Source organism: Pelodiscus sinensis, chromosome 5, assembly GCF_052426305.1.
Source record: "Pelodiscus sinensis isolate ZL-2025 chromosome 5, ASM5242630v1, whole genome shotgun sequence".
In the NCBI taxonomy this organism is placed as follows: Eukaryota; Metazoa; Chordata; order Testudines; family Trionychidae; genus Pelodiscus; species Pelodiscus sinensis.
Window position 1 is genome coordinate 47791572 of NC_143056.1, and position 26594 is coordinate 47818165.

Here is a 26594-nt window from a genome sequence, read left to right on the forward strand (position 1 = left end):
TGAAGGCTGCTAATTTGCCTCCTACACATTTTTAGGCGTTATGAATTTGAAAACTGATTATCTACTGAATTCCTTTAATGGATGCTCAGAATTAACACTGGATTTCTAAAAATATTACTTTGAAAATCTTTTTTCTGCATTGAGCTTTAAAGGGACATTTCCTTTGGTATGAAAGTAATAAGTGCAGTTATAATTATCTTGAAATAGTCTGTTTAAGATAAGCTAGCATTTTTTTTTCAAAATACACCCAATGAGTAAGTAGTTAGTATTCATTGTACTCCATAAAATTAGTTCATTTTAAGTTATTGAGAGCTCAATTGTACCTCTGCCTATAAGCCTAGAGCCGTCATTGCCCATAGCATCCTGAGAGGAATGATGTGACACAATGAGTCAAGACTCCACACTTTGGGCCCTTTTCTTCCTACATGTTTGGAGGTAGTTGGAGCAGTTTCATGGAGGCTACACAGTGCTGATACCTGTAATGCAGATAGTAAGTACAGGAATCCCCCTTCTCTTCTTGTACTGCCTTCATGTAGTGCAGGTCACCATTTGGCCTGAATCCGTTCATTCAGTTGGGGGAGCCAGAGAAATTGTCTATCAAAAGAATACCAAAAAGTAGCTCTTAGTGAAATACTCTCATAATGAAAAGATGGATTCCTCTTCATAGTAGCCATGAGCTACAGCTTTATTAAATCACATTTCTGCTTGCTTGATATCATATGATGAATGGTGCAGAATTCTTGATGCTCTGCTTTTCTTTATTGTCAAGCTCTAGCCTTGTATTCAGGAACAGCAAGTAAGTGGGATGATGGCATGTTTTGGTGGAAAATGAAAGGTTATATCTAAACACCTGGCAAGTCAGTTTTCTCAAAGAACCAAATAAAACAAGATTTTGATAGTATCTGAATATTTGTACCAATTTATAACTCCAGGACAGTGTTTCAAGTGATCAAGGGCACAGAACTGGTAACCTGAGTGGGCTCCACATTTAACTTCTAGCAGGAAAGCTCTAAATCTCTTTAACTGATCAGCTAAGGCAGCAGCAACAGAATTAATACCAGGAATATGGTCTGCTCTTGAGAAGATGTTGATTTTGAGATGCCCAGACCAGTGCTATTAATTTTCTGCATTTTGTCAGTTTAGGCTGATGACTGCAGTTGGTCCATGTAGAACATCTTAGCCTCCCTGAACTGTTCTCCCATTAGGGCTGCTAATTCTTTAATACTCTTCAAAAGAATCCTATAGAGGTGGTATTTGTAGTGATTCACTGTTCATAAAACCTTAATATTTTTCTAAGACGTTATAGGAAATGAAATTATCAGGTCCCAAGCTATTGTAAGTAATAATGAACAAAAGCAAAAATTTAAAGATAAATTGATTGCACAGGGATTTCATATCCCATTACATTTTTCTTTTAGTAATCTTTTCATATATGCTCATTTCAAATCTTTATCATGTCCATATGGCTGAGTATATTTCAGAATGAGCCAGAAAAATACTCCCCCTTTGTTCAGGGTAGATGGTAAATAAACTTTGCTAAAGATAAGATCCTCTAGTTTAGAATTGGAAGGCATTGGCAGGAACTCAAAACCGTTCCTAAGAAGGTCACTGATTGTAATTTCTACCATGTGTGCAAGGTCCAATGCTGGATTCAGATTTCCTAGTATATAAAATGTTATCATAGACCTAGGTATAGGTTTTTAGCGCTGTGGGAGAAAACTGCCAAATTGTGTAACCAGAGCCAATTGAACTGAATTGGAAACTAGTTATACATAAAGACCATGGTTGAAAGACCATTGTCTGCCCTCACTCCTGGCCACTGCTGCTCTCTCACTTAGATCCATGCCATGTGAAAGCAAGATACTGTTTGTGCAGTTGAGTGGGCACGGGAACCAATACCTTACTAAACATCTGATCAGTCCATTCATCTCACTGCACTGGCTATGATTCTGAATCCAGTATGGGGGGAAACGGGAGGGCTAGTTTAGATTATCAGCACTGAGCTAGATAACTCATTTCTACAAAGGAACAGTCTCTTCCTATTCTGTTACTTTGGCTCCCAACCAAAAAAGGCCTTTCTCTGTTACGGTTTGTGTGCTCAGATGGCATTTTATACATATTCACAGGCTTCAGGCAACTGATTTCACACTCTCATATGAGTGATGATGTGTCTGCTTCTTCCTTGTTCTTTTACCTTATCCTCGTATGTCTTCCAAATTGGAAACAGTGTGTTCTTCATGCAATGGGCGCTATTTGTACAATGGGGTGCTCATGCTTTCAATGCATCCGTAACCAGAAGATTTTTGACAACAGTGGCTGATGTTCTGCATCTACACAGTCGTCATTCTTGTGCTTTAGACCAAGAATATAAATGATAGTATGAATCAGCTGCCTATCCAGTTCCTTCCTGGGGCCCATGATGTGAAACAGAGTAGTCTCCAGGGTACAACATTTGCTTCCATCACTGATTTATCTGTTAATGTTTATTAGTTTACTTCGGTTAATAGTTTATGTAGATAGTTCAGTGTTACTAAAGTAAGCAGTGTTCTCCCCCAGAATCCTGTTCTTTAAGAACTACATCTTATGTCCCTGAACTTTCCCAATTCAGTGACAACCACATCCAGTCTACTACATTAGAGAAACTCATGTTCCCTCCAAGTGCTTGATTTTGCCAGGCCTTTCTTCCAAGAACCTGCAAGGTATGAGACTAATGACTGCGTAGGTTCCTCATGGACCAGATCCAGGAGAATCCCATGTACAATTGGCTGAGAAATCAGAGTGCACCGCCAGGCTCTGTTGCCTACAGTACTGCTACCAAGAAAGGTGTGAATAAGCCGTTTGCTACCTCTAAGCAGAAGCATGAGCGAAGATCCCTATGCTTACCAGAAGATTTGGGAACTCTCCATTTGCGTGGGGTTTATACATCAGCAAGAAAGAGTTCTGTAGGCTGCAGCCATATAGGCAAAGACTTGCTTCCCAACCATTTTTCCACCATACGACTTATGAGCCTTCAAGCCAGTGTCAGAGGCTGCGAAGAACTACACAGACTGTGCTTCTTGCTTTCACTTTCTGAACCCATCCATCTACAAAGAAACAATTATGATAAGATAATCTAGAGCTGTGAATTCCTTCCCTGTTCACAATCCCCATCTGTGTGTGTGTGTGTGTGTGTGTGTCCTCTCCTCCCCCCCTCCGCACCTCCACGGGACCACTGTCATGAGGAGCTGCCTATTCAGGGAAATGGTTCGTTCCACATGTCACAGCCATAGACTCATCTATAACAAAGGAAAAGATCCTATTCAAGATATTTCCTGATTCCCCTCTAAAAAAGGGAGATTGGAAGCTTATCCCAGATCTATAATGGCTTACTATATACATTCAAGCAGTACATTTCAGAATGGGAATTTTGGCAGCAATATTTCCCTCATTAAACAGAGGACATTGGTTCACAATTTCCTATTTTTATAGAGATCACCTAGCACACAAGAAATTTCTCAGGGTCGCTGTAGGTCCAAAACATCCATACAAGGTGCTTCTTTTGGATTTCTTATGACCCGAAGGGTGTTTACAAAGATGATGTCAGTCATGGCAGTTCGCCTCGAACAAAACCAAATTTCTATTTTTCTGTGCTTTGATTTTCTCTTGACAAGTTGATTTCTTCAGCATAAGAACATAAGAATACAGCGTCAGACCAAAGGTCTGTCTAGCCCAATATCCTGTCCTCCAACAGTGACCAATGCCAAGTGCTCCAGAGGGCATAAAAAGAACAGGTAATCATCATGTGATCCCTCCCCTGTCACCCATTCTCAGCTTCTGACTAGCAGAGGCAAGGGACACCATTCCTGCCCATCCTGGCTAATAGCCATTGATGGACCTAGCCTCCATGAATTTATCTAGCTCTTTTTTGAATCCCATTAAAGTCCTAGCCTTCACAACATCCTCTGGCAAGGATTTCCACAGGTTGACTGTGCATTGCATGAAAAAATGCTTCCTTTTGTTTGTTTTTTTTTTAAACCTGCTACCTTTTCATTTTATTTGGTGACAGCCTAGTTCTTATGTTATATGAACAAGTAAATAACTTTCCTTAGTCACTTCTTGGCTACATGCCTGTTCCATCATGCTCCCCATCAGCTGCTATGAAGTCATCTGCTCATCCTGTTTCTTAGTATGAAGCCATCGGTGGGTCCAGAAGATGGGGTTAGGAAGATTCGAGGAAGGAGACAGACGACACACTTTTCATGTGTTTTACTCACCACTTGATTCCAAGCCCTACTGGTTGTTTCTGCAGTTCAATTAATAAGAATCTTTCCTCCCCCAAATAAATAGTGTCTAAAATTGAATTTATGCTAGTGTGCAACAAAGATGAATTCCAGTTGCTGAGGAAACCAGAACTTTGTATTTCTGAACATGTCTATAAATTCTAAACAGTAGCATTGCAGTAAGTTAATTTATTTTTGCATTTTACTTCCTTAATTTTTCTCTCAAGAATCATTACTAACAAATTTGTTTGGAATTGTCTGCATTCTCATATGTATATGTATGAAGAGTGGATCATCAGCAGTACTAAAGAATATAGAATCAACATTGTATTTATTTCAAAATTATGGGCTTTTTTTCTTTCAGCATGCTGAGTTACTTGTGTGCATGTATTTGGAGATCTGCATCCGGTACACTTTTATGTAATGGAAAATCATACCACTGCGCACATGCACAGTCTGCCATTTTCAGGCTTACATTTTGTTTGTTTAGAAGCCAAAGTTTATCCAAAAAATAAAGGGATTTATCTCCATGGCTCAGTTATGGGGAAAAGGCATACAGTGGATCACTACCTGTGTTAGGCTGCTATCTTATGCTCTAGTTCTTTTAGCTGCAAAGAAAATCTTTAAAGAGTGAAAGAACATAACAGATGTAGTAATATTTGTCTGAGTCTACAGAGAGACTGAAGAATATCTAAATGCTGTGAAGTGTCATCATTCATCTGTGTGTTGGTTTAACTCAGCTACTTAAAAATACCATTAACAGCAGAGGTAGGTGGAGACTCCCTTTGGGGAGGTTAACCTCTGGATCAGCCCTTCCTGCTGCACATCCTCTCCCCCAAGCCAGAGCCACAAGGTTCTCCCCACACAAGCACGGCTGGAGAGAGCCTGCAATGCACTTGGGGCATCTGAAGCACCAGCTTCCCTTTCCCCGCACCTGCCTGGAGGAGCCATAGGACAGCCACAACCAGGATGGTCCCCCTGCCCAAAGCAGGACCAATCCCAATTAAATCATCCCAGCCAAGGCTTTGTCAAATTGAGACTTAAAAACCTCAAGGGGTAGAGATTACACCACCTCCCTAGGTAACCCATTTCAGAGCTTCACTACCTTCCTAGTAAAATAGTTTTTCCTAATATCCAATCTAGACTTTCTCCACTGTAACCTGAGACCAGTGCTCTTCATGTTCTAATTTGTTACTAATGAAAACAGCCTCTCTCCAGCCTCTTTAGAACGCCCCCCCCCCCAGATAGTTAAAGGCTTCTATCAAATCCCCCCTCGCTCTTCTCTTCTGTAGATTAAGCCAAAATCCCTCAGCTCCTCCTTATAAGTCATGTGGTCTGTCCCTTTACTCATTTCATTGCCCTCGCTGGACTTTCTCCAGTACGTCCACATCCTTTCTGTAATTGGTGCCCAGAATTGGACACAGTACTCCAGATGTGGTCTTACCAATGCTGAATAAAGGGAATAATCACTTCTTTAGATCTGCTGGTAATGTTTCTCCTAATACATCCTAATATGCTGTTAGCCTTCTTGGCTGCAAGGGCACATGTTGATGTATATCCAGCTTCTCATCCACTGTAATCCCCAGGTCCTCTTCTGCTGAACTGCTGCCTAGCCAGTTGGTCCCCAGCCTGTAACAGAGCCTGAGATTTTTCTCTCCCAAGTGCAGGACTCTTCACTTCTCCTTGTGGAACCTCATCAGATTTCTTTTGGCCTAATCCTCCAATTTGGCTAGGTCATTCTGGACCCTATACATACCCTCCAGTGTATCTACCTCTACCCCAGCTTAGTGTCATCTGTGAACTTGATGATCAGGCCTAAAGGATTATGCCCATGATCAATTTGGTTGTTTTTATTTTTAATCTATTGTAACCAATTCCCACTTCCTAAATAATTTAGCTTGAAAATACTTGTTACTACTTCCACACAAAGGGGCACACATCACTGAGAAATGGCTACAGAGAATTGTATCTAACTTCTCCAAAATATTCCCCTTTGGTTGAATAATAAGAAATTTCAGGTCAAAGGTTATCTTTCTCTTTACATAGGCCCCTGAAATTGGAGATTCATAAGGTAACTTCAGCCTCAGTTTTAACTAAAAGTTATGTTCTTTAACACAGGATGGTTAATCTGTAACCTGCCAGATTCTCTTGTATATCATTGCAGTTGTAAAGAGAAGACTGTTTAATTAATTTACCTAAAGAGTTACTCTATTTTTATGATGAAGTAGTCTTGATTGTTTTTAATAGTGTTTCTGGTTGTCAACAAGAATTTACAATTATAAAGCATAACCAGGAAATGAGTCATTCTAACAAACATGAGGCAGATACTTTTATAATAAAACTTACACATTCTATTAAAAATACTGTCTCAAATAGCTATAATTCCTATCAGGAAATTCATACTCATTTAGCATCCATAACATACATTTACTGTTATCCCTTTTTTTCATCACACATTGCTGCTGATTTGGTGGTATATGTTTGTTTGCTTTAGAATTTTAGGAAATTAGAGGGATGAAGTTATAATCCATTGGCATTAGAAATGATGTGAAAGGGAGGTTGGTGTGATTGCTGCCCATTTGCTAGGTGATAGATATTGCTTCTGCAGCAGCCCTGCACTGCAGTTAGTATAGTTTGGACCTCCCTTTTCTGGCACCCTCAGGACCTCACCAATCCTGAATTAGGTCAGAGCTCCACAGACAGGGATAGAGTTCCCTGGCTGCCACCAGGGCTGGAGTTCCACAGCAGGGGATTTAACTCCGGGGCCAGAGCTCCACAGCTGCCACTGCCATCCCTGAGTGCTACCGCTACTGCTGCTCAGCAGCTGGGGCCAGAGTTCCACATGTGCTGCTGCTGGGCCCCCACTACCGCCTGGCCGCAGGGACCAGAGCTCCCCGCTGCACTGCCCACCCCTGCACGCCCTGCTCCCAGCTGAGTCTCTGCTGCCCTACTGCCCAACTTCGTTATACTTGGGCCCTGTCAGACCAGGGATGTTGTCCGACCAGAGAGTCCCACTTATAGGAAGTACAACCTGTACTAACTTTCACGTGTATTAACAACCTCAGTGGAGGGGTCAGGAACTAATAATTCAATTGGCATAGCGTGCTTTCTCCTATACCCCTAAAGGTGATTTATCTCTTATTCTGTTAAACTGTGTTAACTGTTCTGTGGGTGTATGATTTTAGTTTTTAGGTCAAGGATTAGTAACGGTCATGAATGCTAAATTTATTTGAATAAAACTGTTTGAGGAGGTATTGACGTGTTGTGCTTTTTTGGGCAGGTTTTATGGGTATTTTTGAGGAAGGTTTTTTTGTTTTGCTTTCTTTTAATTTGATCCCAGTCCTGGTCTGTTTTTTTTTTTTTTTTTTTGGCGGGGGGGGGGGGGCGGGGGTTGGCTTCCCAAAATGGGGTCTTTTCACAGTTAGTGTGGTAATATCTATTGTATCAGTTACTCCTCTTAGCTTTGCATTCTTGAAGACTAGAAGTATATAGGAAAATATGCTTTTACTAATAAAAGAATTCAGTTGTTTCGTCTGTACATGTACGTCTCAGAGGGCCTAACTGCTCCGCATCTTCTCTTCTTAAAACTTAAGTCTGCACGTCCACATTATATATTAGATAGAGTTAAAAAATTATGGAGAGTGAAAAATATAGAAGTCGCCCATGTGTACTGAACTTTCTTATTTTTCCAGATAACTGCCGTGTTCTCCTCTTGAATTTATTTCTCAAGAGTTTAAATCCATGGAGAGTTCTGCTGTTGAGATAATTAATATTACAAGTAACTTTTTTTCTTTTGAGTGTTAAAATAATTTTGCTTGAATTATTTAACTTATTGGCACAGCTCTAGCTTTAACTGTACTTCCAAATGTTTCATGATCTCACTGTCCATTTCCATGCATGTTAACGTTTAAACTGTGTTCTGATGGTCTAACTCACTTATATCATATTCTGTAATGGCTATTGCATATGATATTAACATTTGGTATTGGATGAAATATCTTTGTACTGAAGAAATAAGACTCTGCACTTTTTTCTGGATATTTAAAAAAGCATATAATCAGGATATAGCAGAGAATAATATAATCTTTGTAGACTTACTTTGTGTACATTACTTATAACTTTTTTCTACAGACATTGATGATACTCAAATTCTTCCACGTCCATCTCGAGTCAGACATTTTTCACAGAGTGAGGACACCCCAAGTGAAGTTTTTGGTGCACTGAATGAGGAACAGCCATTACCAAGAAGTAGCAGCACGTCTGACATCCTGGAACCATTCACAGTTGAACGAGCCAAAGGTGCAGTTCCTGTCACTGACAGTTCATCCCATCATGAGCCAAGCTTACAAAGTTCCACTGAGACCTCTTCAGTATATAGATCCACTGAAAGTCATTTTACTGATACAAATAGCAGAGATTCCTCCTTGGAAGTTGGGGATAGTATTTATGACCATCTCTGTCATTTGATAGGGCCAGTAGATATTGCAAATTCAGCGCTTGAACAAAGCCAGTATGTTGACCTTGAAGGTGAAGATGATTTCCTTTCCTCTCTGAGAGAATATCTTAAGGAAAAAGAAGAACTTTGCAGTCACTTTGAAATAGATAAATTTGAGGCTTCTCCTCCTGAAATCAATACAACAGTAAATAGAAATGATAGCTTACCACTGGATGGATTAGAGTATAGCGATCAGACTGTTAAAGGTGCAAGTAGCAACACTGTTTCCGAAAGAGCTGAAAATGTAGAGCTACAACTAGAACAGAACCAAAGTGGCTTTATAAGTAATATTGCGCCTACCCAGGTAGACAATTTTACAAGAAATCAAGCAATGTATAAAGCCAAACAATTAAATATTGATAAACAAAGTAAAAACTTACTTGAGCATGGGTCAAATAGCCCTGATGATAAAGAAAGGAAGAAATATCTGTACAAACAAACAGCTACTGAAGTTGATGTAGACATAGCTGTGGAAGTAGCTTTAGCTGAAAAGCCTAGAAATGCCCAGTTTAACGAAAAAATAACCAGCACACGTGTTATGCATGCAAAGAAAGGTCTACCTAAAGCACCACTTAACCCTGAAATGCCTCATGTTACAGGCACAAACTTACTTCTGCCAACTAAAAGGAGTATATCTGAAACTGTAACCCATAGGGCCAAAATTATGAAAATAACTGCTAAGAAACGAAATAGTGTTCATGTTACTTTTAGACCATCTACTGAATCAGTTCAATTTTATAACCCTTTAGAAAACAAAGAGGCCCCCTGGAGGGCAAGACTTCGTAAACTCGGTGGCTTCAGTAGTGGTACCAGTAGCAGCTGCAGTAGCAGCAACACAAACACCAGCACATCTGCTGTTACGGAGCTGGTCAGACCAGGAGTATATAGACCTCTAGATGTAGTCAGTTCAGTTTCAGTTAGTAGTAAGCAGACTAAGGAATCCACAGAAGCTCAAACACTCATTCTGCCAAAGGAAAGTATTGGACTTAATCAGGTGCATAATCGTAGTGCACCTAGGCCATCAGGTCAGGAGTCAGGACAACAGCAGGGCTCCCTGGGCGGTGTTTATAAAACTGTTGTACATGCTCTTTCGAAGCCGAAGGCAAATGTTTCCCCACAGAGGCAGAACAGAATACCAGCAGAGGCTCCACTGAGGGATCTGTACAGTCATGTAATGGGCTATTTTGGAAGGAAAGCTGCAGGTGAGCACTAACAGTGTGCACAGTGCCAAAGGAGAAAGGCAGCACCAGTTTGGCTTAATGCAACTGAAGCAAGCTCTTTTAAGCAATCAAAAGGCTTTGGGATGATCACTGCTTTCCCTGTTTGGTTATGCATGCGCCATTTAGCCAGCTGAACTTTTCCCTAGCATAAGTTATGTTTAATACTTTAAATGACTAATTTCCTTTTTAAAGATACTTAGTTGAACCTCTTTGCTGCTGAAGACCATCAAGTTAGGGAAGAGGAAGAGACAGTAAATGACCTACCAAGGGATCAAATGCAAGTGTCCCTGAATCATAGCTTATACTAGAAGGTTTTGAAATTTAGCCTATGGTCCAGCTTTCCAGATTTTTTTTTATTTCTAGTGGAATATTAGGTCCTGGTACCTATGGTTTATCTGTGTAGTAAAAAGACTTGGCTATCTGCCAGTTAGACTGAGCTATTAAAAATTGCTAGTTCATTTAGTGTGTTTTCTTCCTCCTCCTCCTTCTCTCCTCCAAAACAAAAAATTCTCCCAAAATTAGGCTTTGAAGTTGAGACTTGGCTTTTAATTGGTTATATAACAAATACAGAATATTTTAACATTAAATAAAACACAGAAATTTCCTCTTATTTGAATGGCTTTGTTATAAAAATCCAATGTGGCTTTAGTAATTTTTTGTTTTAACCATTTCAAAACATGCTTTAGGCCTTTCTGTATGCATTCACTGAAGTGGATGCTGTTGTATCTTGGCAACGTCTGTCATTGCTTTCTTTTTCTTGGGATCATGGATGTGCATAAAGGTCTCAGGATAGTCCTTCAGCTTAATATGGGACCTCTATGGACTGATCAAACAGAAGAAGGCTATCATTCTAATATTCATCTTAAGTTCTCATCTTAAATAACCTTAAATGAACAATAAATTAACATTCAGCAGTAAGGTAGGTTTTCCTTTTACACGGCTCTGCCTGCATGATTAACAGAATGTTCTGTCATGCATCCTGCATTGAGATGTTAATGCCACCTGAGGGCAGTCTTTGTACGCCTAGCACAATAACAATTTGGGCAGTAATACTATTATCGTAATGTCTCAGAAAAACAGATTATTTCTGAACTTTTTGTTTTAGCATATTTTATGTAGTTTTTCCAAGGGAAACAGTCTACATTTGCAAAAATATATTGACACGCAAATGATTTGAAAGTATTTTATTTGATATTTTGATATTAAGGTTTTATTGTTCAATTAATATAATCAGTTTTACTATAGTCAGCTGAGGGATAATTTTTATGTAGGAATTTGAACAAATTTCAACCTTAAAGGCTATAATGCTATAGTTATGTGTGACATTTATAATATAATTAAGGCAAAGGAATTCTATATAATGTGAAAAAAGAAAAGAAATTAATTAATTGTTCATAAATCACTGACCATTTAAAGAGTTTTTTGAGTTTGTATTCCATGTTTTGCCATGCTTTATTTTAATATTTTATTTGCAAGTATACTAACTGTATACACTACTACACTGACATTTATCATATTTTTCTATAGTGTATTTTCTTGACCAACATTGTTTCTCATTAGGAATAGTACAAAATCTTAGACTTTGTATTTTTGTGTGTCTGTGATATGGAGGAAGGGAGGAGGGATGTATGCTATATCCTTAAAGCAAGCTTTAACAACTTTGAGTAGTGCTTATCTGTAAGTTTCCTTTCTGTTTAAGGTTATTCTGGAAATTGACTAACACCTGCTTAGTGGCGAGGGAGGAGGGAAGGGAAAGAGATGTACTAATTCTTAAAATTGAATCTATTCAAGAGGAGAAAATTCTTAAATGCATGTTTGGGAAGTAATCTATTTTTACTGACTAGGTTTGTTGATTTGACTTCAGTTATTTTAAAATGTATTTTTGAAAGTGTCCCTTACTATATGTAGTCATTCATTTGCTTTTAGCCAATAGAGAGGACATGAGTCAAAAGCTGCACCCTCTACCTAATGATATTGGCAGTAGCAATACAAATGTTCCTGACCTCATGGATGAGTTTATAGCTGAGAGACTCCGCACTGGTAGTGCTTTGGTAAGTTTCATTACTTTTCAATACATTGAAAAGACATTCAAGTGAATATTGAGTATTGTGTTTACTCTAGCGAATTAGCACATACATAGCATTTGACTCTTAGTACATATTGAGACTTTGCTTTCGGTTTTGTAGGCTGTAAAACAAAATTTCTCAAGATTGTTTTTAGGGCTGTTTTTTTTTTCATAAATATTTAATGAAAGGTTAGGTTGAAAATGTTGTTTACTATTTTGGAGATAATTTTCAAAATATTCTATCTCCATATTATCTGCATCTCTTTAGTTTTAGCAAATACATTTCAGACATTGGCCTCAATCCCAGTCTTTTGAAGTATGCATGCACATTTGTTCCCCAATTTTTGTGCACAAAAAGCCCAAAGCACAGGCATGTGTAAGAGATTTTTACACACTGTTATATGCACATGCTTACACCCACATTTATTACTGGCTCATTGGGGTTTTTAGCGTACACAATTTTGGCACATGCTGAGTTCACAAATTCTAAGCCCTACAATTCTCTGCATTATGTACTTTTCATGATACCACTACAGATACTGGAAGAATTAGTTCAGTTACTTCTGAATATTACTTTTAAATTATTTTTTAATTATTTTCGTAAAGGAGGTAACTTCAAAATATTATAACTTGTATACTTTCAATAAACTAAAGTGAATCTTACAAAAAGATACTTTAAAAATCTATAATCATCTCTAGACATTTTGATTTTGATTATTTGTAAGCTGTTTCCCTAAATATTGACATTTGTAAATGTGTGATAACTGCTTATTGTGAATAAGGAAACGTTATTAGATTGTAAAATACTTTACAATTCTTCAATTATTAGAATGTGACAAGAAGAGGGAGCAGTCCTGGCAGCCTGGAAGTTCCAAAAGACCTTCCTGATGTGTTGAACAAGCAGAATCAAATGCGCCCTGTAGATGATCCGGGTGTGCCTTCTGAATGGACATCTCCTGCCAGTGCAGGAAGCAGTGACCTGATCAGTTCAGATAGTCATTCTGACTCATTCAGTGCTTTCCAGTATGATGGCCGCAAATTTGAAAGCAAGTATATTTTTCCAATAGTAGTAGTGTTTTTTATCTATGCATATTTTCATTTTTAAATAGGTTGTAGTCATTGGTCTCTTGAAGATGCAATCATGTGAACATCCTATTGATGTTATAAGTAGTTTACTTAGTGAAGTAATATAGTAAAAGAAAGATACAATAATTCTTATTAAAAATGATTTATTTACTATTTGTTCTAAAGTAGAGCCAAAAGCAGAAATGGAACCTTATTGTGTAAAGTATTGAATGTCCCCCTTCTCCCAAACACTACACAATGTATCTGGGAAGATACAGTCTCTACACTGAGGAATGTTTTTATGCACTCATTTTGGAATTCTTTTTTATTTCCTCAAAATATCAGTTTAAAACAGTAGAAACCTTTCACAGTATAGCAGTTGTTGACTATGTAGTTAGGAATAGTGAAGCAAAATACTAAGGAAGACCTAGCTAATGCATTAAACCATTTTTCTTTTAATTCTTCTTGTTCATGCCACTCTTATTCTTGTTAATGGGAAGAAGCCATAAGTGTCACTGAAGATTATGACTTTCTACAGCATGTACAAGCAAGGAGTGATGAGGTTGTTTTTTTTTAAATAACTATGTAAAGTGGGGAAATTATTCACTTTCGAAGTTAAGTAACTAGTAGATAGTTAACTGTTTTACTGGTGTAATTTGTATATGTAAAAAAGTGTAAGTGTAAAAAAGCCACAGATTGCTTTTTTTGTAGTGACAGATTGTGAATCTCAGCAATGATTGAACCTGGTGATGCTCTAAAACCTACTATAAAGCAGCATGATGAAAGTTATGTTGGCCCAAATGATTCTGTCTTCAGGGTTATAATCTCAAAGGTGTTAAATCTGAAACATGGGGTACAAAACAACCAATTTAGTGCTATTTGTGGAATACTGCCATTTGCCATAGTATTCTCAATTGAAGTTAGTACATAACTGTCTGTCTCTTAGGCACTCTACAGATTGTTTACATGGAGACTTAGTGCTCAGCAACACGGTATAAATTTACATTGTATTAGCTTGCAGAGCACACTATGGAACTGTCAGTGCATGGTAGTACAATTCACATGGCTAATTATGATTTGGCAAGGAGGTATGGTGTAGATCAGTGTTTCTTAAACTGTGTTCCGTGGCACACTGGTGTGCCGTGGAGAACATAATTTAAAATGGCTGCCCTTAAAGGAGCAGGTGACCGTTTTTTTCTCAACAAGAAAAACACTGGTGTAGATTCAAACCTAGGCTTGCTGCATATTGTCTCCATGTAGACAAGTCCTCAGTATAGTTTAGAAGAGATTCCATAATTTGTGCATTATATTATATTTAGATGATGAGAATGAAGTAAAAACATTGACCTTGCCAATTAAATAGAATTCAGAATATGTAATAACAATGTGTTTTGCATAACTCATTTTTTGTGACTGAAATGGTCAATTGTTCTCTATTTAATTGTTGGTTTTGGAGTAATTGATTGAGCTGTTAACATAAAGAAATGTATGCATTTTCATATGAACCATCTTTGGTTATTTTCTTTAGTAATTTTTCTATTTAGCTATGTTAATTAAAGTTTGTGTTCATCAGCAATGGATTAACAACAACATAGCACTTTCCTTATTGTAGATTTCAGTTTTGGAACTGATGCTGGGACACCAGCTTCCACGGAGATTGATGTAATTTCAGGACATCAGCAGAGTGCAGAGGAACAGGAAGTTGCTAGTCTAACCACACTCCACATTGATTCTGAAACGAGCAGTCTTAACCAGCAACCACTATCTGCTGAAGCAGCAACTATTACTGGTAAAGTAGTTGTAAAATAAATTTTATTTAAAATATTTTACCATCCATGTTGAAGAATACAGATAGCAACTTTTCAATGTAATATGTTTTCTGTGCATAGTGATATTTGGCTTTCAGGTATTACATTAATTGAAATCCTTATGAAAAATGTTGAGTCAAATATCCTGACTAGGAAAAACTTCTTGTTTACTTAAGATCAGTAAATACAGAGTGTGTTAGGTTTATGTTTAGTCTTCTCTGGGAAAACTTAGTCGTATCATGTAGAAAATTATGAGCACATAATAGACTGTATTTTTCTGATAGTGTTAGGAGCTAGGCCCCATCCAATCTGCTGGCCAGGCAGAGGAGTAGAGCACCACCGGGTAGGGGGAAGTGTGTTGATTCTCGCTGCCGGGCTGCCTGCATACAGCTCCGGCATGAGGAGGCAAGACTCAAGCCAGAGGGCGGGATGCTGGCGGACGCTAGGAGACTGACGTGATGTGGCATTGTGACGTCATGGCTGGTGATTTAAAATGGGATTTAAAATGGCTCCGGCAGCTTCACAAATTGGAAGTCAGAAGCCAGGTAGGGGAGGGGGAAGGGGCTTGTGCTGAGGGGAGCAGGTCAGGAGAAAGGGGAAGGGGGCAAGGTGCAGGAGAGACAAATGCTAGGAGGCCAAGTGGAGACACTTTTTTTGCTTGACAAAAGTTTTTAGTCCGTGTGTTCAGAATTTTTTGAGAGAGCATTCCTACTTGCATTCCATAGCTGTTTTCTTTGGAGTAATATTGCCCTCGTCACTTTCCAAGTTGTGCAGGCCTGTGCTACACCATGGAATGCCTGAAACAATCCAGTCTTACAGACCATACTGAGATAATGTTATGGAGCTTGTTGCCTTTTGATATGTAAAATATTACCGTATGTGCTGCATACAATCCGGCTGTGTCTACACTGGCCACTTATTCCGGAAAATCAGCCGCTTTTCCGGAATAACTTGCCAGCTGTCTACACTGGCCCCTTGAATTTCTGGAAAACCACTGACGATCTACTGTAAAATCATCAGTACTTTTCCGGAAAAACTATGCTGCTCCTGTTCGGGCAAAAGTCCTTTTCCAGAAAACTGTTCTGGAAAAGGGCCAGTGTAGACAGCACAGATTTCTTTTCCGCAAAAAAGCCCCGATCGCGAAAATGACGATCGGGGCTTTTTTGCGGAAAAGCGCGTCTACATTGGCACGGACGCTTTTCCGGGAAAAGTGCTTTTCCGGAAATGCATCCTGCCAATGTAGACATGCTTTTTCCGGAAATACTTAGAACACTGTTCCGTTTTAAGCATTTCCGGAAAATCATGCCAGCGTAGACGTAGCCTCCATGTTCACCCTTTTTAGTATAGTAAGGATCGGCCTCTTAAGAATTAGGCTATGAGCCTAAAGTGAGTGGGTTACCTTGTATAGGAAAGAATCTTCTCCAACATGCTTCCTGAGGAAGTGTCTCTCGAGTTTTCTAGGGCCAGGCTTTATGAATTTCATAGGCAGTTTCATATCCCTTGTTCTCTAGCTGTTTTGTAAAATACCATGCCAGTTGTAAGCAGGATTCAAACATGCTTGCCACTTTGAAGTTTCATTTTTTGCAACAGTGTATCTATACCTTGGGCGATCGGAACTGTATAAAAAATCACTCCTGCATTTTTAGACATATTGAAGATATTCCTACTTGTGGCAGATGAGCTGAAATACTCTGTTTTCCCCTTCCTGAAACTGTCTCTATACTCAGAGCAGCTTGGTACTAGTGGCTTTATTAAGCTTTATTCAGTTGTACTCTTGCCGTCTTAATTGTTTTTTTGATAAAATGTTAAGAGGATTAAATTCATTGCCTGAGTTTTTCCTTCAAATTGTTGACATTTTCTTTGCCGTTTTGAGTTGTTGCTTGCAGTTGCCCTCTCACTGGTAAAATTTGCAACAAATAATAGAATTATCCTTCTGTGGTTTTTGTGACAGCCACTGACTTGGATTTTGTTTTATTCCTGAAATCTAGGCTCAGCCTTTTTTGTTAGGGGAAGATATTTATTTTTATTAATTTCTTAGCTCTACTTTTAGTTTCTTGGTGGGAAAAGAAAATTTCCTTACTGGGGTATTAGCAGGAAATGAATGAGTTTGTCAATAATTCTTGGTTCAGTAGCAATATAGCAGTTATTACACCATACTGTTCGTAAAAATTAGAGGTAACTGTGGTGGAATATTCTTCAGTATTTTCAGAAGAATCTAATGGTTTATCACATTGGCATAATTAGTCTGCTCTTTCTTTTCCATCTCCCATTCAGAATTGTTTTCATCACTATATCTTTTTCTATGTGGAGAGAGCAGAAAACAGGAAAATAATTTTTAAAAGTTTATTTTAAGAGGTTTTTAATACAGTACTTAATGTACTCTCTTCCCCATGACTCCCTCACCTTACAATAAACAATTTTCTGCTTTTGAGTGGAAAGTAGTAAATAAGGTCTTCTTGGTGAAGTCATGTGGCTTATTAACCTGACTTATGCATTTTATATAAGGTCTGAGAAAAGATGATGGACAAGTGACCAGCAGCTAATAATTTTTTTAAAATCTTTTAACTACCAGACAGAAACAGTCTATGTTGCAGAGCAGTGCTGAAAGGAAGGGGGGGGCAGATATTTCCGCATAATCTATCTCTGTTGTTTTTCAGATTTGTTGTTCAATGTCCACTTCAGTGAGCTGCTACTATCTTTTGTTATAAGAGCATTAATTAAAACCACATATTTAAGGTCATGTTGAATTTTTCACTTGAAGTAAACTAGAAATCCCTGTATTCCATAGTTTAACAATTCAGTTTCCTTATTTAGTTAAAACAAAAAACAGGACAATGTAGCACTTTAAAGACTAACAAGATGGTTTATTAGGTGATGAGCTTTCGTGGTCCAGACCCACTTCCTCAGATCAAATAGTGGAAGAACATTGTCACAACCATATATACCAAAGGATACAATTAAAAAAAATGAACACACATGAAAAGGACAAATCAAATTTCAGAACAGAAGGAAGGATGGAGGGGGGTAAATGTCTGAGCGCTAATGATATTAGAGGTGATAATTGGGGAAGCTGTCTTCGTAATGGGTAAGATAATTAGCGTCTTTATTCAAACTTAGGTGTAAAGTGTCGAATTTAAGCATGAATGACAGTTCAGAGAATTCTCTTTCAAGTGTAGTCTTAAAAACCATCTTGTTAGTCTTTAAAGTGCTACATAGTCCTCTTTTTTGTTTCAGCTACACCAGACTAACACGGCTACATTTCTATCACTTATTTAGTTAGTTAGTTATTCTTCAGACAACAGTTGAATTTTCTTTAATGCTTTCTGGATATGATAGGTCTAATTTTTTGAGAGAATATTTACCATATATACTGACTCATTAGGTCATTTGTTTACAAGCCAATCTATCCAAGATGGTTAGATTAAAAATGGCAAAACTGTATGACCCTTTTATAAGCCTATAGCAGCCAGCACGTCCCTTGGCCAATGCCACCCTGCAGCTCCTATTGGCTGAAAATGACAAACTGTGGTGTATGAAGGCACGGACTCCAGCCGGTGCAAGCACAAAATCATTTTATTGCAAGATTACAACTATCTTTATACCCTCTCAACTTCCCAAAAGTCCACATCCTGCTTTTCACAAACTGTGCTTTTTCACAGTCCCAAACACAGCATTCTCGAAGGTCATTGACTCAGGCAGATGTTATTATTGGCTCAAGACTCTTGATTACACGCGTTCCCGCTGACTCTCGGATCATCCTCCACGGTCTGCAGCTTTTCTTGGTTTTGTCCTTGGGGTGCCCTGTCACACGGCCAAAGCACTATACTTGTTGATTCTCTGCCATTGAAAGCTGAGGGCCTCCATGCCTACAGATTCTCCAATAAACAAAACATCCCAGCACATTAGTGGCTTACCTGGATGGACTGGTAACCAGAGTTTGCCGACCCCGATCTACAGTGATAACATATTAAATATTCAGTTCTGTAATTCAAAAGAGCTTAAAATTGTAGACCTGTTGATAAGCCGACCACAGCTGTTTGGTGCTTCACTTTTTTTACTAGAAACATTCAGCTTATGAATGAACAAGTATATACTGTAATTAAAAATAATTGTTTTGAAAGTTAGCCTTCGCAGTGTTACCTTTCATTTTGTTTTATAGATAAATTACAGTTCCCTTTGGAGCTAGGTTTGTCTATATTTTAAAATTCAGAAGTTTGTCTTTTCATTGTAACAATTTTATTTTTGCTTAGGCAAAACCAATGATTAAATTGCATATCTCCCATGTACTCTGTGACCTTATTTCAGCCGGTCACTCCGTTCACTGGAGGCGTGCGCATGTACAATGCGGGTCTTGCGCATGTGCAGTGCGGGGCTGGCGAGTAGGTTTCACTGCTGCTTGTCAAGCCAGCCCCTGACTCAGAGGCAAGGGGAGCTGTGAGGCAAAAGAAGCAGAACTCAGCAATAGAAATATGACAGACACCTGCTTTCCTTTCCCAGGCCTGTCAGTACAGGTTGGACTTCCCTGGTCTGACGTGTCAGAACTTGACTGGTCCCAAACGAGAAATTTTGCTGGATTGGGGGAAGTGCCTCCTACCTCTGGCCTCCTACCTCTGGCACCATATTCCCTCCCCAACCGGGCTGTCTGTCATGCTGCTGCTGGCCCCAGAGTACAGAGGGCTGCTAAGGTTCTCCAGCCCCAGCTTCATGCTGCTACAGGTGGTCAGGCTTCTTCGCCCTTGGCCCTGCGCTGTGTAGGCAGCCAAGGTTCCTCAGCCCCATGTTGCCATGTACTGCTGAGCTGCTCCAGCCCCCAGCTCCATGCTGCTGTGAGCGGCCAAGGTTCCCCCTCCCCACACTGCTGTGGGCTGCCTGCTGGATGTTGCCAGACTAGAGAGTGCCAGTTTTTAGAGGTGCAACTTGTAGTGGAGACCAGAGAAAAATCTGACCAGGATACCAAGAAATAATAAACCACAAGGAGGTGTCTGCAGCATTGCTCCCCAGCACAGCATTTTACTGTTGATGGAATAAGAATTTTCATTTAACTACAGCTTTCTTGTTCTTTGTATTTTCTTGGGTCCTATTTGGGCACCAGTTAGGCCATATGACTTAAATATATCTCTTCAGTGGGATTTAAACACATGCTTAAATGCTTTTACTGATTTGAGATTTTGATGAAGGAAGGTGGCAACAAATTTTGTCTGTTGAGAACGTCAAAAGTATTTTATTATGCCATAAGCTTTCATAAGTTGCAGCTCACTTCAAGTTTATGCCACAATAAATGTGTGAGGGTATGTCTACACAACCACCCTAGTTCGAACTAGGGTGGTTAATGTAGGCAACCAAAGTTGCAAATGAAGCCCGGGATTTGAATTTCCCAGGCTTCATTTGTATCTTGCCGGGCGCCGCCATTTTTAAAGCCCCGCTAGTTCGGACTCCGTGCCCACGGCTACATGCGGCATGGAGTAGGTAGTTCGGATTAGGCTTCCTATTCCGAACTACCTACTCCATGCCGCGTGTAGCCACGGGCACCGAGTCCGAACTAGCGGGGCTTTAAAAATGGCGGCGCCCGGCAAGATACAAATGAAGCCTGGGAAATTCAAATCCCGGGCTTCATTTGCAATTTTGGTTGCCTACATTAGCCACCCTAGTTTAAACTAGGGTGGTAGTGTAGACATACCCATAGTCTTTAAGGTGCCACCAGACTCCTTGTTGTTTTTGCCGGAATGTACTAACACGGCTACCTCTGAAAACTGAAAGTATTGTCAGAGGAAATGAATATTCTAAAACTATTTACACTTAAAGTAGGCAGCATTTACCAATTAATCTATTTACATATTTTGGTATCACTTGACTGACTTCTTTTACATCATTATTTATATGGACATCTGCTTGCAGTGTACATCTTTTCTTGGCCAAATATTATTATATAAATAGCTCAGATTTTCTTTTTAATTTAATGTTTAGTTAAACTTTCAGAAGTTTGAAGAAATAGAAAATGCTTTTAAAGTAACTTTTAAAATTCCATTTACAGGCTCTGAAAGTGCTTCTCCAATCCAATCTGCTCTTGGATCCCGATCACAGACACCCTCTCCTGCTACTCTGAATGCAGATCATATTGAGCAGAAGGATCTGCAACTGGATGAGAAGCTCCACCATTCTGTTTTACAGACACCAGATGACCTAGGCAATATATGGAATAGAAAACTTAAAATTGTTGTTGCTTACATTCCATTGAATAATTAAATAGCTAGTGTCTTTTCAGTGTAGAATAGTCTTATGCAAGGCTTTTATATTAATTTAAACTGTCAAATGTTGAAACTTATTGCGGAAAGCTTTGTGGGTTTTGTGCATGACTGCAGGTGCTTCTCAGTAGGTTATTGGAATTATCAGCTTGTAAAAAACCCTTTTAATTGTTCAATTTATGGTTAAAATTACATTAAACTGCTGTGATGTGCAGAATTGTCCAGAACTGCATTATCACCAATACATAAGTAATAAAGCATCATTATATTTATATGATGCTGAAATGTAATTTTAGAATGTTGTTTTTCTTTTTTAAGTTACACAAATTCTTAGTTGAGGCTAAATGGTACCCATTTAATGGTTTTGAAAGTAAAGAAATTGATAGTTGTTTATGGAAAGGTAACTTTTTTTCTGAACTTATATGAATTAGTTATACCCAACCTCCAAACTTCTTGCACAACAAATTCCTAACTACTATGGTGTATATGCAGTAAAGGTAGATAGAGAATATCTGCCAGAATGTATATGATCTGCTAACCCAAATTCCAGACCCTCCTCCACAACTCTCTCAGCTGACAGAAATATCAATAAAAGGCAAAATGAATAGTGTTTTCTCATAGCCACTAAAGACCAAATTTTTTAAACACTGTACCCAGTTGGGTCCATTTTTTTTCATGAGAGCTCAGATCCCGTTTAGGCATTTAATTAAGTGGGCAGATTTTCAGAAGAGTTCAGTATGGTCTGGTGCTGCTGAGATATTTTGAAAATCTGACCATAATGTTACAATGGGAGCTGCTGCATGCCAACACTTTTTTGAAGTTTTTGGCATGATACAGGTGTCTAAATGTGAAATCCTGCTTTCCAGAGAGGAGTGTTTCTTTTTATTTTCTTTCAGCTTGCCTCCCCAATGTTTGCTTGGATTTCCTGGCTTAGTCTTGGAAGCACTGACTCACCTGACATGCCAAGCTGCCAAGACTCCAGCCAGCTTGGAGAGCCACAGAAATGTTTCAAAAAGATAAACATTTCTTTTAACCTCTCAAAACAATTTTGGAATTTCCATTCTGCAGGAAATTTCAAAAATTCATTTGTTCCATTTCAGAGCATGGTTAGTTTATTTATAAAATCTTGGCATTCTTGGTGGAAATTCTGGTTGCCAGGCAGCTCCAGTGTGTGTGGATTTACTTTATTTTTTAAAATCAGGTTCCAGTTGCTTGTGCTGAGCTCTTTAAAATCCTAGGTATTTTGAAAAACAAATCCTATATCAGAAATTCAAATTTAACTTCATTTGCTTTTCAAAAAATGTGCCTTGTGTTTGTAATGTTCAAATGAGATTTTTGATACTGCACCATAAAATACTACAGATGGATGGCAGCTGAGAGATGGGATTATACTTAAGGGTTGTTTTTGGTTTTGTTTGAGAAACCACAGTATTGAATATCCTGATTTTCAAGAGCTTGTGCGTGATCTTTATAATTGACAGTTTTTAATCTTTATTATCAGTTGATAGATATTTATCAGTCTTAATTTACTTTAGGGTTTTGGTTTGGCTTTCTCGGCTATGAAAAGCACATATATTATCTACCATCTGGGAGTGTTGGTTGCTTTTGTGTTACTTTGAGGTGGAGAGAACTGCATCTTATGTGATGCTTTCAAGCTCTGGTCAGAATTACTGAATATTGCCCCCTTGCTAGTTGACTAAGAAGGGACTAGTGGCAAGATATAGCAGTTCACATTTCCTTCACTATTCTCTTCCCTAAATTGCAAGTAAGAGTCAATGATGGTAAATGCTAAAGAAAAAGGTTCATCTGCTTTAGTGAGTAAGAGTTAAGCCAAAAACTAATTTTCTGATGATCCTTTCAGTGGGGAATGTCAGAGATTTCCAGTTTCATTAAATCAAGCATATAAGTGACGTCTTTAGTGAGGGAAAGTAGACTGATGTAGTTAATTTAATACCGAGCCAGTGAATCTTGTTGTTACAGTGGCTAGCTCTATAAGAAATATCTTTTTTACTTCATCTACATATGTATCTTATCCATTTATTACTACTTTTAAGAAAACTTCATGATTTAAATATAAGACCTTATTATATTCACTAAAGGACATTCTTATGGTATGCTTTTTCTCTCATTACAGAAACTAGTGAATTCCCATCAGAATGTTGCAGTGTGATGGCAGGAGGAACTCTTACAGGATGGCATGCAGATGTTGCTACTGTAATGTGGAGACGAATGCTAGGGATTTTGGGAGATGTCAACACCATTATGGATCCTGAAATTCATGCCCAAGTTTTTGATTACTTATGTGAGCTTTGGCAGAACCTGGCTAAGGTACAAGAAGTGCATCTACAAACTGGTTTGATAGGGCAACAGCTTGAGAATGCATCAAAAATTATAAATAAAGTTTTGACTTACTGTCTCTGTGTTCTTAAATAATTACAGATAAGAGATAATCTTGGTATTTCAGCTGATAACTTGACTTCACCTTCTCCACCAGTTTTAATCCCACCATTGAGAATTCTAACTCCATGGCTTTTCAAGGTAAATGCAATAAACAATTCAGTAGATAAGAGATGTTCATAGAAAATAGAACAATGCTAACATTAAACTGTTCATTTGTGTAATAAGTACTTTTTTAAAAAAACCGTAGGCAACCATGTTGACTGATAAATACAAGCAAGGCAAGCTGCATGCTTATAAGCTTATTTGTAATACAATGAAGCGAAGACAAGATGTTTCTCCAAACAGAGATTTTTTAACTCATTTCTACAATATAATGCACTGTGGACTTCTTCATGTAGATCAGGTAAGTGGCTTTTTTGGATATATTTCTTTAAATTCTGATAATGTACAATATAACTGAAATGAAGTCACTTCTTCTTTGTGAGAATCCTGGGTAGACTTTCAACTAAATAGTGTAACTTGGTAATTGAGAATCAGCACTTAGGCTTATCCCTTTTTCTGAGCAAATCATACTTCTAGTATTGAACACAATTATCAGCTGCTATGCATATCTGCACAGTGGAGTAAAGAGGCAGAAGATGCTCCCTTTCTCACTTGCCCACGGTTTGCTATCGATAATGCAGGTTGCAGCATGAAGGAAGGAAAAATAAACAATTTTGGGATAGGGATATGAACATATAATTGTATGCACGATTAACCAATAAGACCAGGCCTGGGTTTATCAGTTAGTCTTCTAGACTACATGCATTTCCTCCTTCCTTCTCCCTCTGCATCAAGCAAGGGGCGGGGGAAGCAGGAGCTGGTGCCATGTGGAGCTGGCTTTTAAGAGGCAACAGTGAGGGGGAAGGATACAGGGGCTGCTGCTGCAGAGCAGCCACTGTCTGCAGAGAGCTCAGGCACAGGCTCACCGTGGACAGAGGCTGCTCCATGGGATGCTGGCTCAGCCTTTGTTTGTGGGGAGCTCAGGCAAGGAGCTGGTTTTTAAATCCGCTCCCCTCACAGATTGGCTCCTGCCTGCCACCCTGCGCTGCTGCCTGTGATAGAGTGGCAGAGAACTCCCTGGAAGTGGGGCTGGGAGTACACTGGCTTCTGGTCCTGCTGCTGTGGACTATTGAATAGTTGTGTAATAACAATATTTTCCGCAGTTACACAACTATTCAGTTAAGCTCTGTCTAACATCCCTACTTCTAGTAAGCTTTCATCCCACCAATGTTTGCGCTTGGGCTGGTGGGAAAGTAATTGTTCCAACACAAAATTAGTTTGGATTCCTGCTTCCCTTCCCTGACATCTTAGGAACAAAGGATTATGTTGTCGCTGAGCCACAACATGGTTCTTGTTCTTCTTCTTGGTTGGTACAGTTACATGCTGTGCCATACTTAGTGCTTGTGGTAAAACCAAAATCGAATGCATACCAGTATAAATTTTCACTGTACTTGGATAGAAATCATTAGCTAATTCTCGCAATATTAACCATTTGATAAGTAATATTGTCCCTAATTTTCAGTGGAGAAACATTTATGAAAAGATTAAGTGACTGTCAGAGCTGGGTTGAGACCTCCTGGTACTGCCAGCTCCCCATCCTTTATAGACACCAGATCTCTGATGTGGTCATCCATCCATATGTTAACTCATTACCACGTCTTCCAGAACAGACACTGGCCTTAGAAGGATGGTCCTAAGAACACCATTACAGTAAACTCCAAGCACTGTCCCTAAATGGGATACTATTGGTGAGGCACTTGAGTGGATTATATGTCTGCATCTGTTGCTTATTGTAACTGTTGAACTTCTAGCTGTGATGCGGGCATGTATTCAGCAGTCCAGCTGCTGTCCCCTCTGCATCAGTGTCTACTCTCAAGGTCTTTTGGTGTGAAGGAACTCAAGGAGATCCGGGCAGCACTACCTTGTATAGCCAGAGGAGGTGCTGCAGGCACAAGCACCACCCCAGACAGATGTTCTAGTCAAAGATCTCTGGCTCTGGTGTACTGGGTGCACATATGCCTGAGTGGAATACACGTTTGCATCACATTTCAAAGAATTCAGTTTTAGTAAGTCACCATTTCGTTTTAGCCAACTTTCCCTAATGCGTATGTAGAAGCACAGATGGTTAGATCCACAGAGATACTTGCGTGTGGCAATGGTCAGTACTGAAGTTCCTAACATTTAGGTACTCTGATTCCTGGTGGAATCCTTTGTCTGAGTTAGATGTCATGGTCTCTACACAATATGCACAGAATTACCATCTAAGAATTGGATTCACAGAAGCTCAAACCACCCGGGCTACTGAGTAGGAAATATCAAGAAGAGTGTGATCTAATCCCTGCCTTTGAAAGGGAGTTAAGCATTGGCCCACAAAAGCTCATCATCTAATAAACCATCTTGTTAGTCTTTAAAGTGCTACATTGTCCTGCATTTTGCTTCAGCTACCCCAGACTAACACGGCTACATTTCTATCACTATTCTGACTTAGAGTTATTGTATTCTCTCTGCTTGAGATTCAAAGCTATGAACTCTCTCCTGGGTTAAGCATCTCAGCCACATCAGACCTTTTTCATGAAAATTGAGTGAGATTGAGAATATGTAGAACTCTGGTGGTCCGGGCACTTCTCAGGGAGATGGAGACCTGTTTTCAAATCCCTCCTCTGCCTGATTTGGAGCAGGGACTTGAACTTGCATCTCCCATATCCCAGGAAGTGCTTTAACTACCAGGATATACTCAATCTCTCTCTCTCTCTCTCACCCACCTCCCCTCAATATTTAAACATTAAGAGTACATCTACACAGCAATATTATTTCGAAATAACGCTAGTGTTATTTTGAAATATCTTAGTCTGCGTCTACACTGCAGGCAGTTATTTCAAAATAATGTCGAAATACTGTCAAGCTGGGAGGACTAAGGGAAGTCAGAGCAAGAGTGTTTTATTTTGAAATAAGTGCTGTGTAGACACTCCCAATTTCAAAATAATCTATTTTGAAATAA

General features: G+C 39.0%; 1 protein-coding gene across 6 annotated transcripts in view; it reads left to right on the forward strand.

Moving 5' to 3' along the window:
* Positions 1-26594, forward strand: part of RALGAPA1 (Ral GTPase activating protein catalytic subunit alpha 1) — a 236491-nt gene that overhangs the window by 93441 nt on the left and 116456 nt on the right. For 3 of the 6 annotated variants that reach the window (XM_014570781.4, XM_014570783.4, XM_014570782.4), the window contains 8 exons: positions 8391-9956; positions 11901-12025; positions 12869-13085; positions 14717-14893; positions 20944-21096; positions 23289-23482; positions 23594-23692; positions 23802-23957. In XM_014570781.4, the coding sequence (XP_014426267.3) occupies positions 8391-9956; positions 11901-12025; positions 12869-13085; positions 14717-14893; positions 20944-21096; positions 23289-23482; positions 23594-23692; positions 23802-23957 (2687 nt within the window). The remainder of the gene's footprint in view (positions 1-8390; positions 9957-11900; positions 12026-12868; positions 13086-14716; positions 14894-20943; positions 21097-23288; positions 23483-23593; positions 23693-23801; positions 23958-26594) is intronic. The other 3 variants (XM_006117691.4, XM_006117693.4, XM_025181956.3) reach the window with 2 other exon arrangements.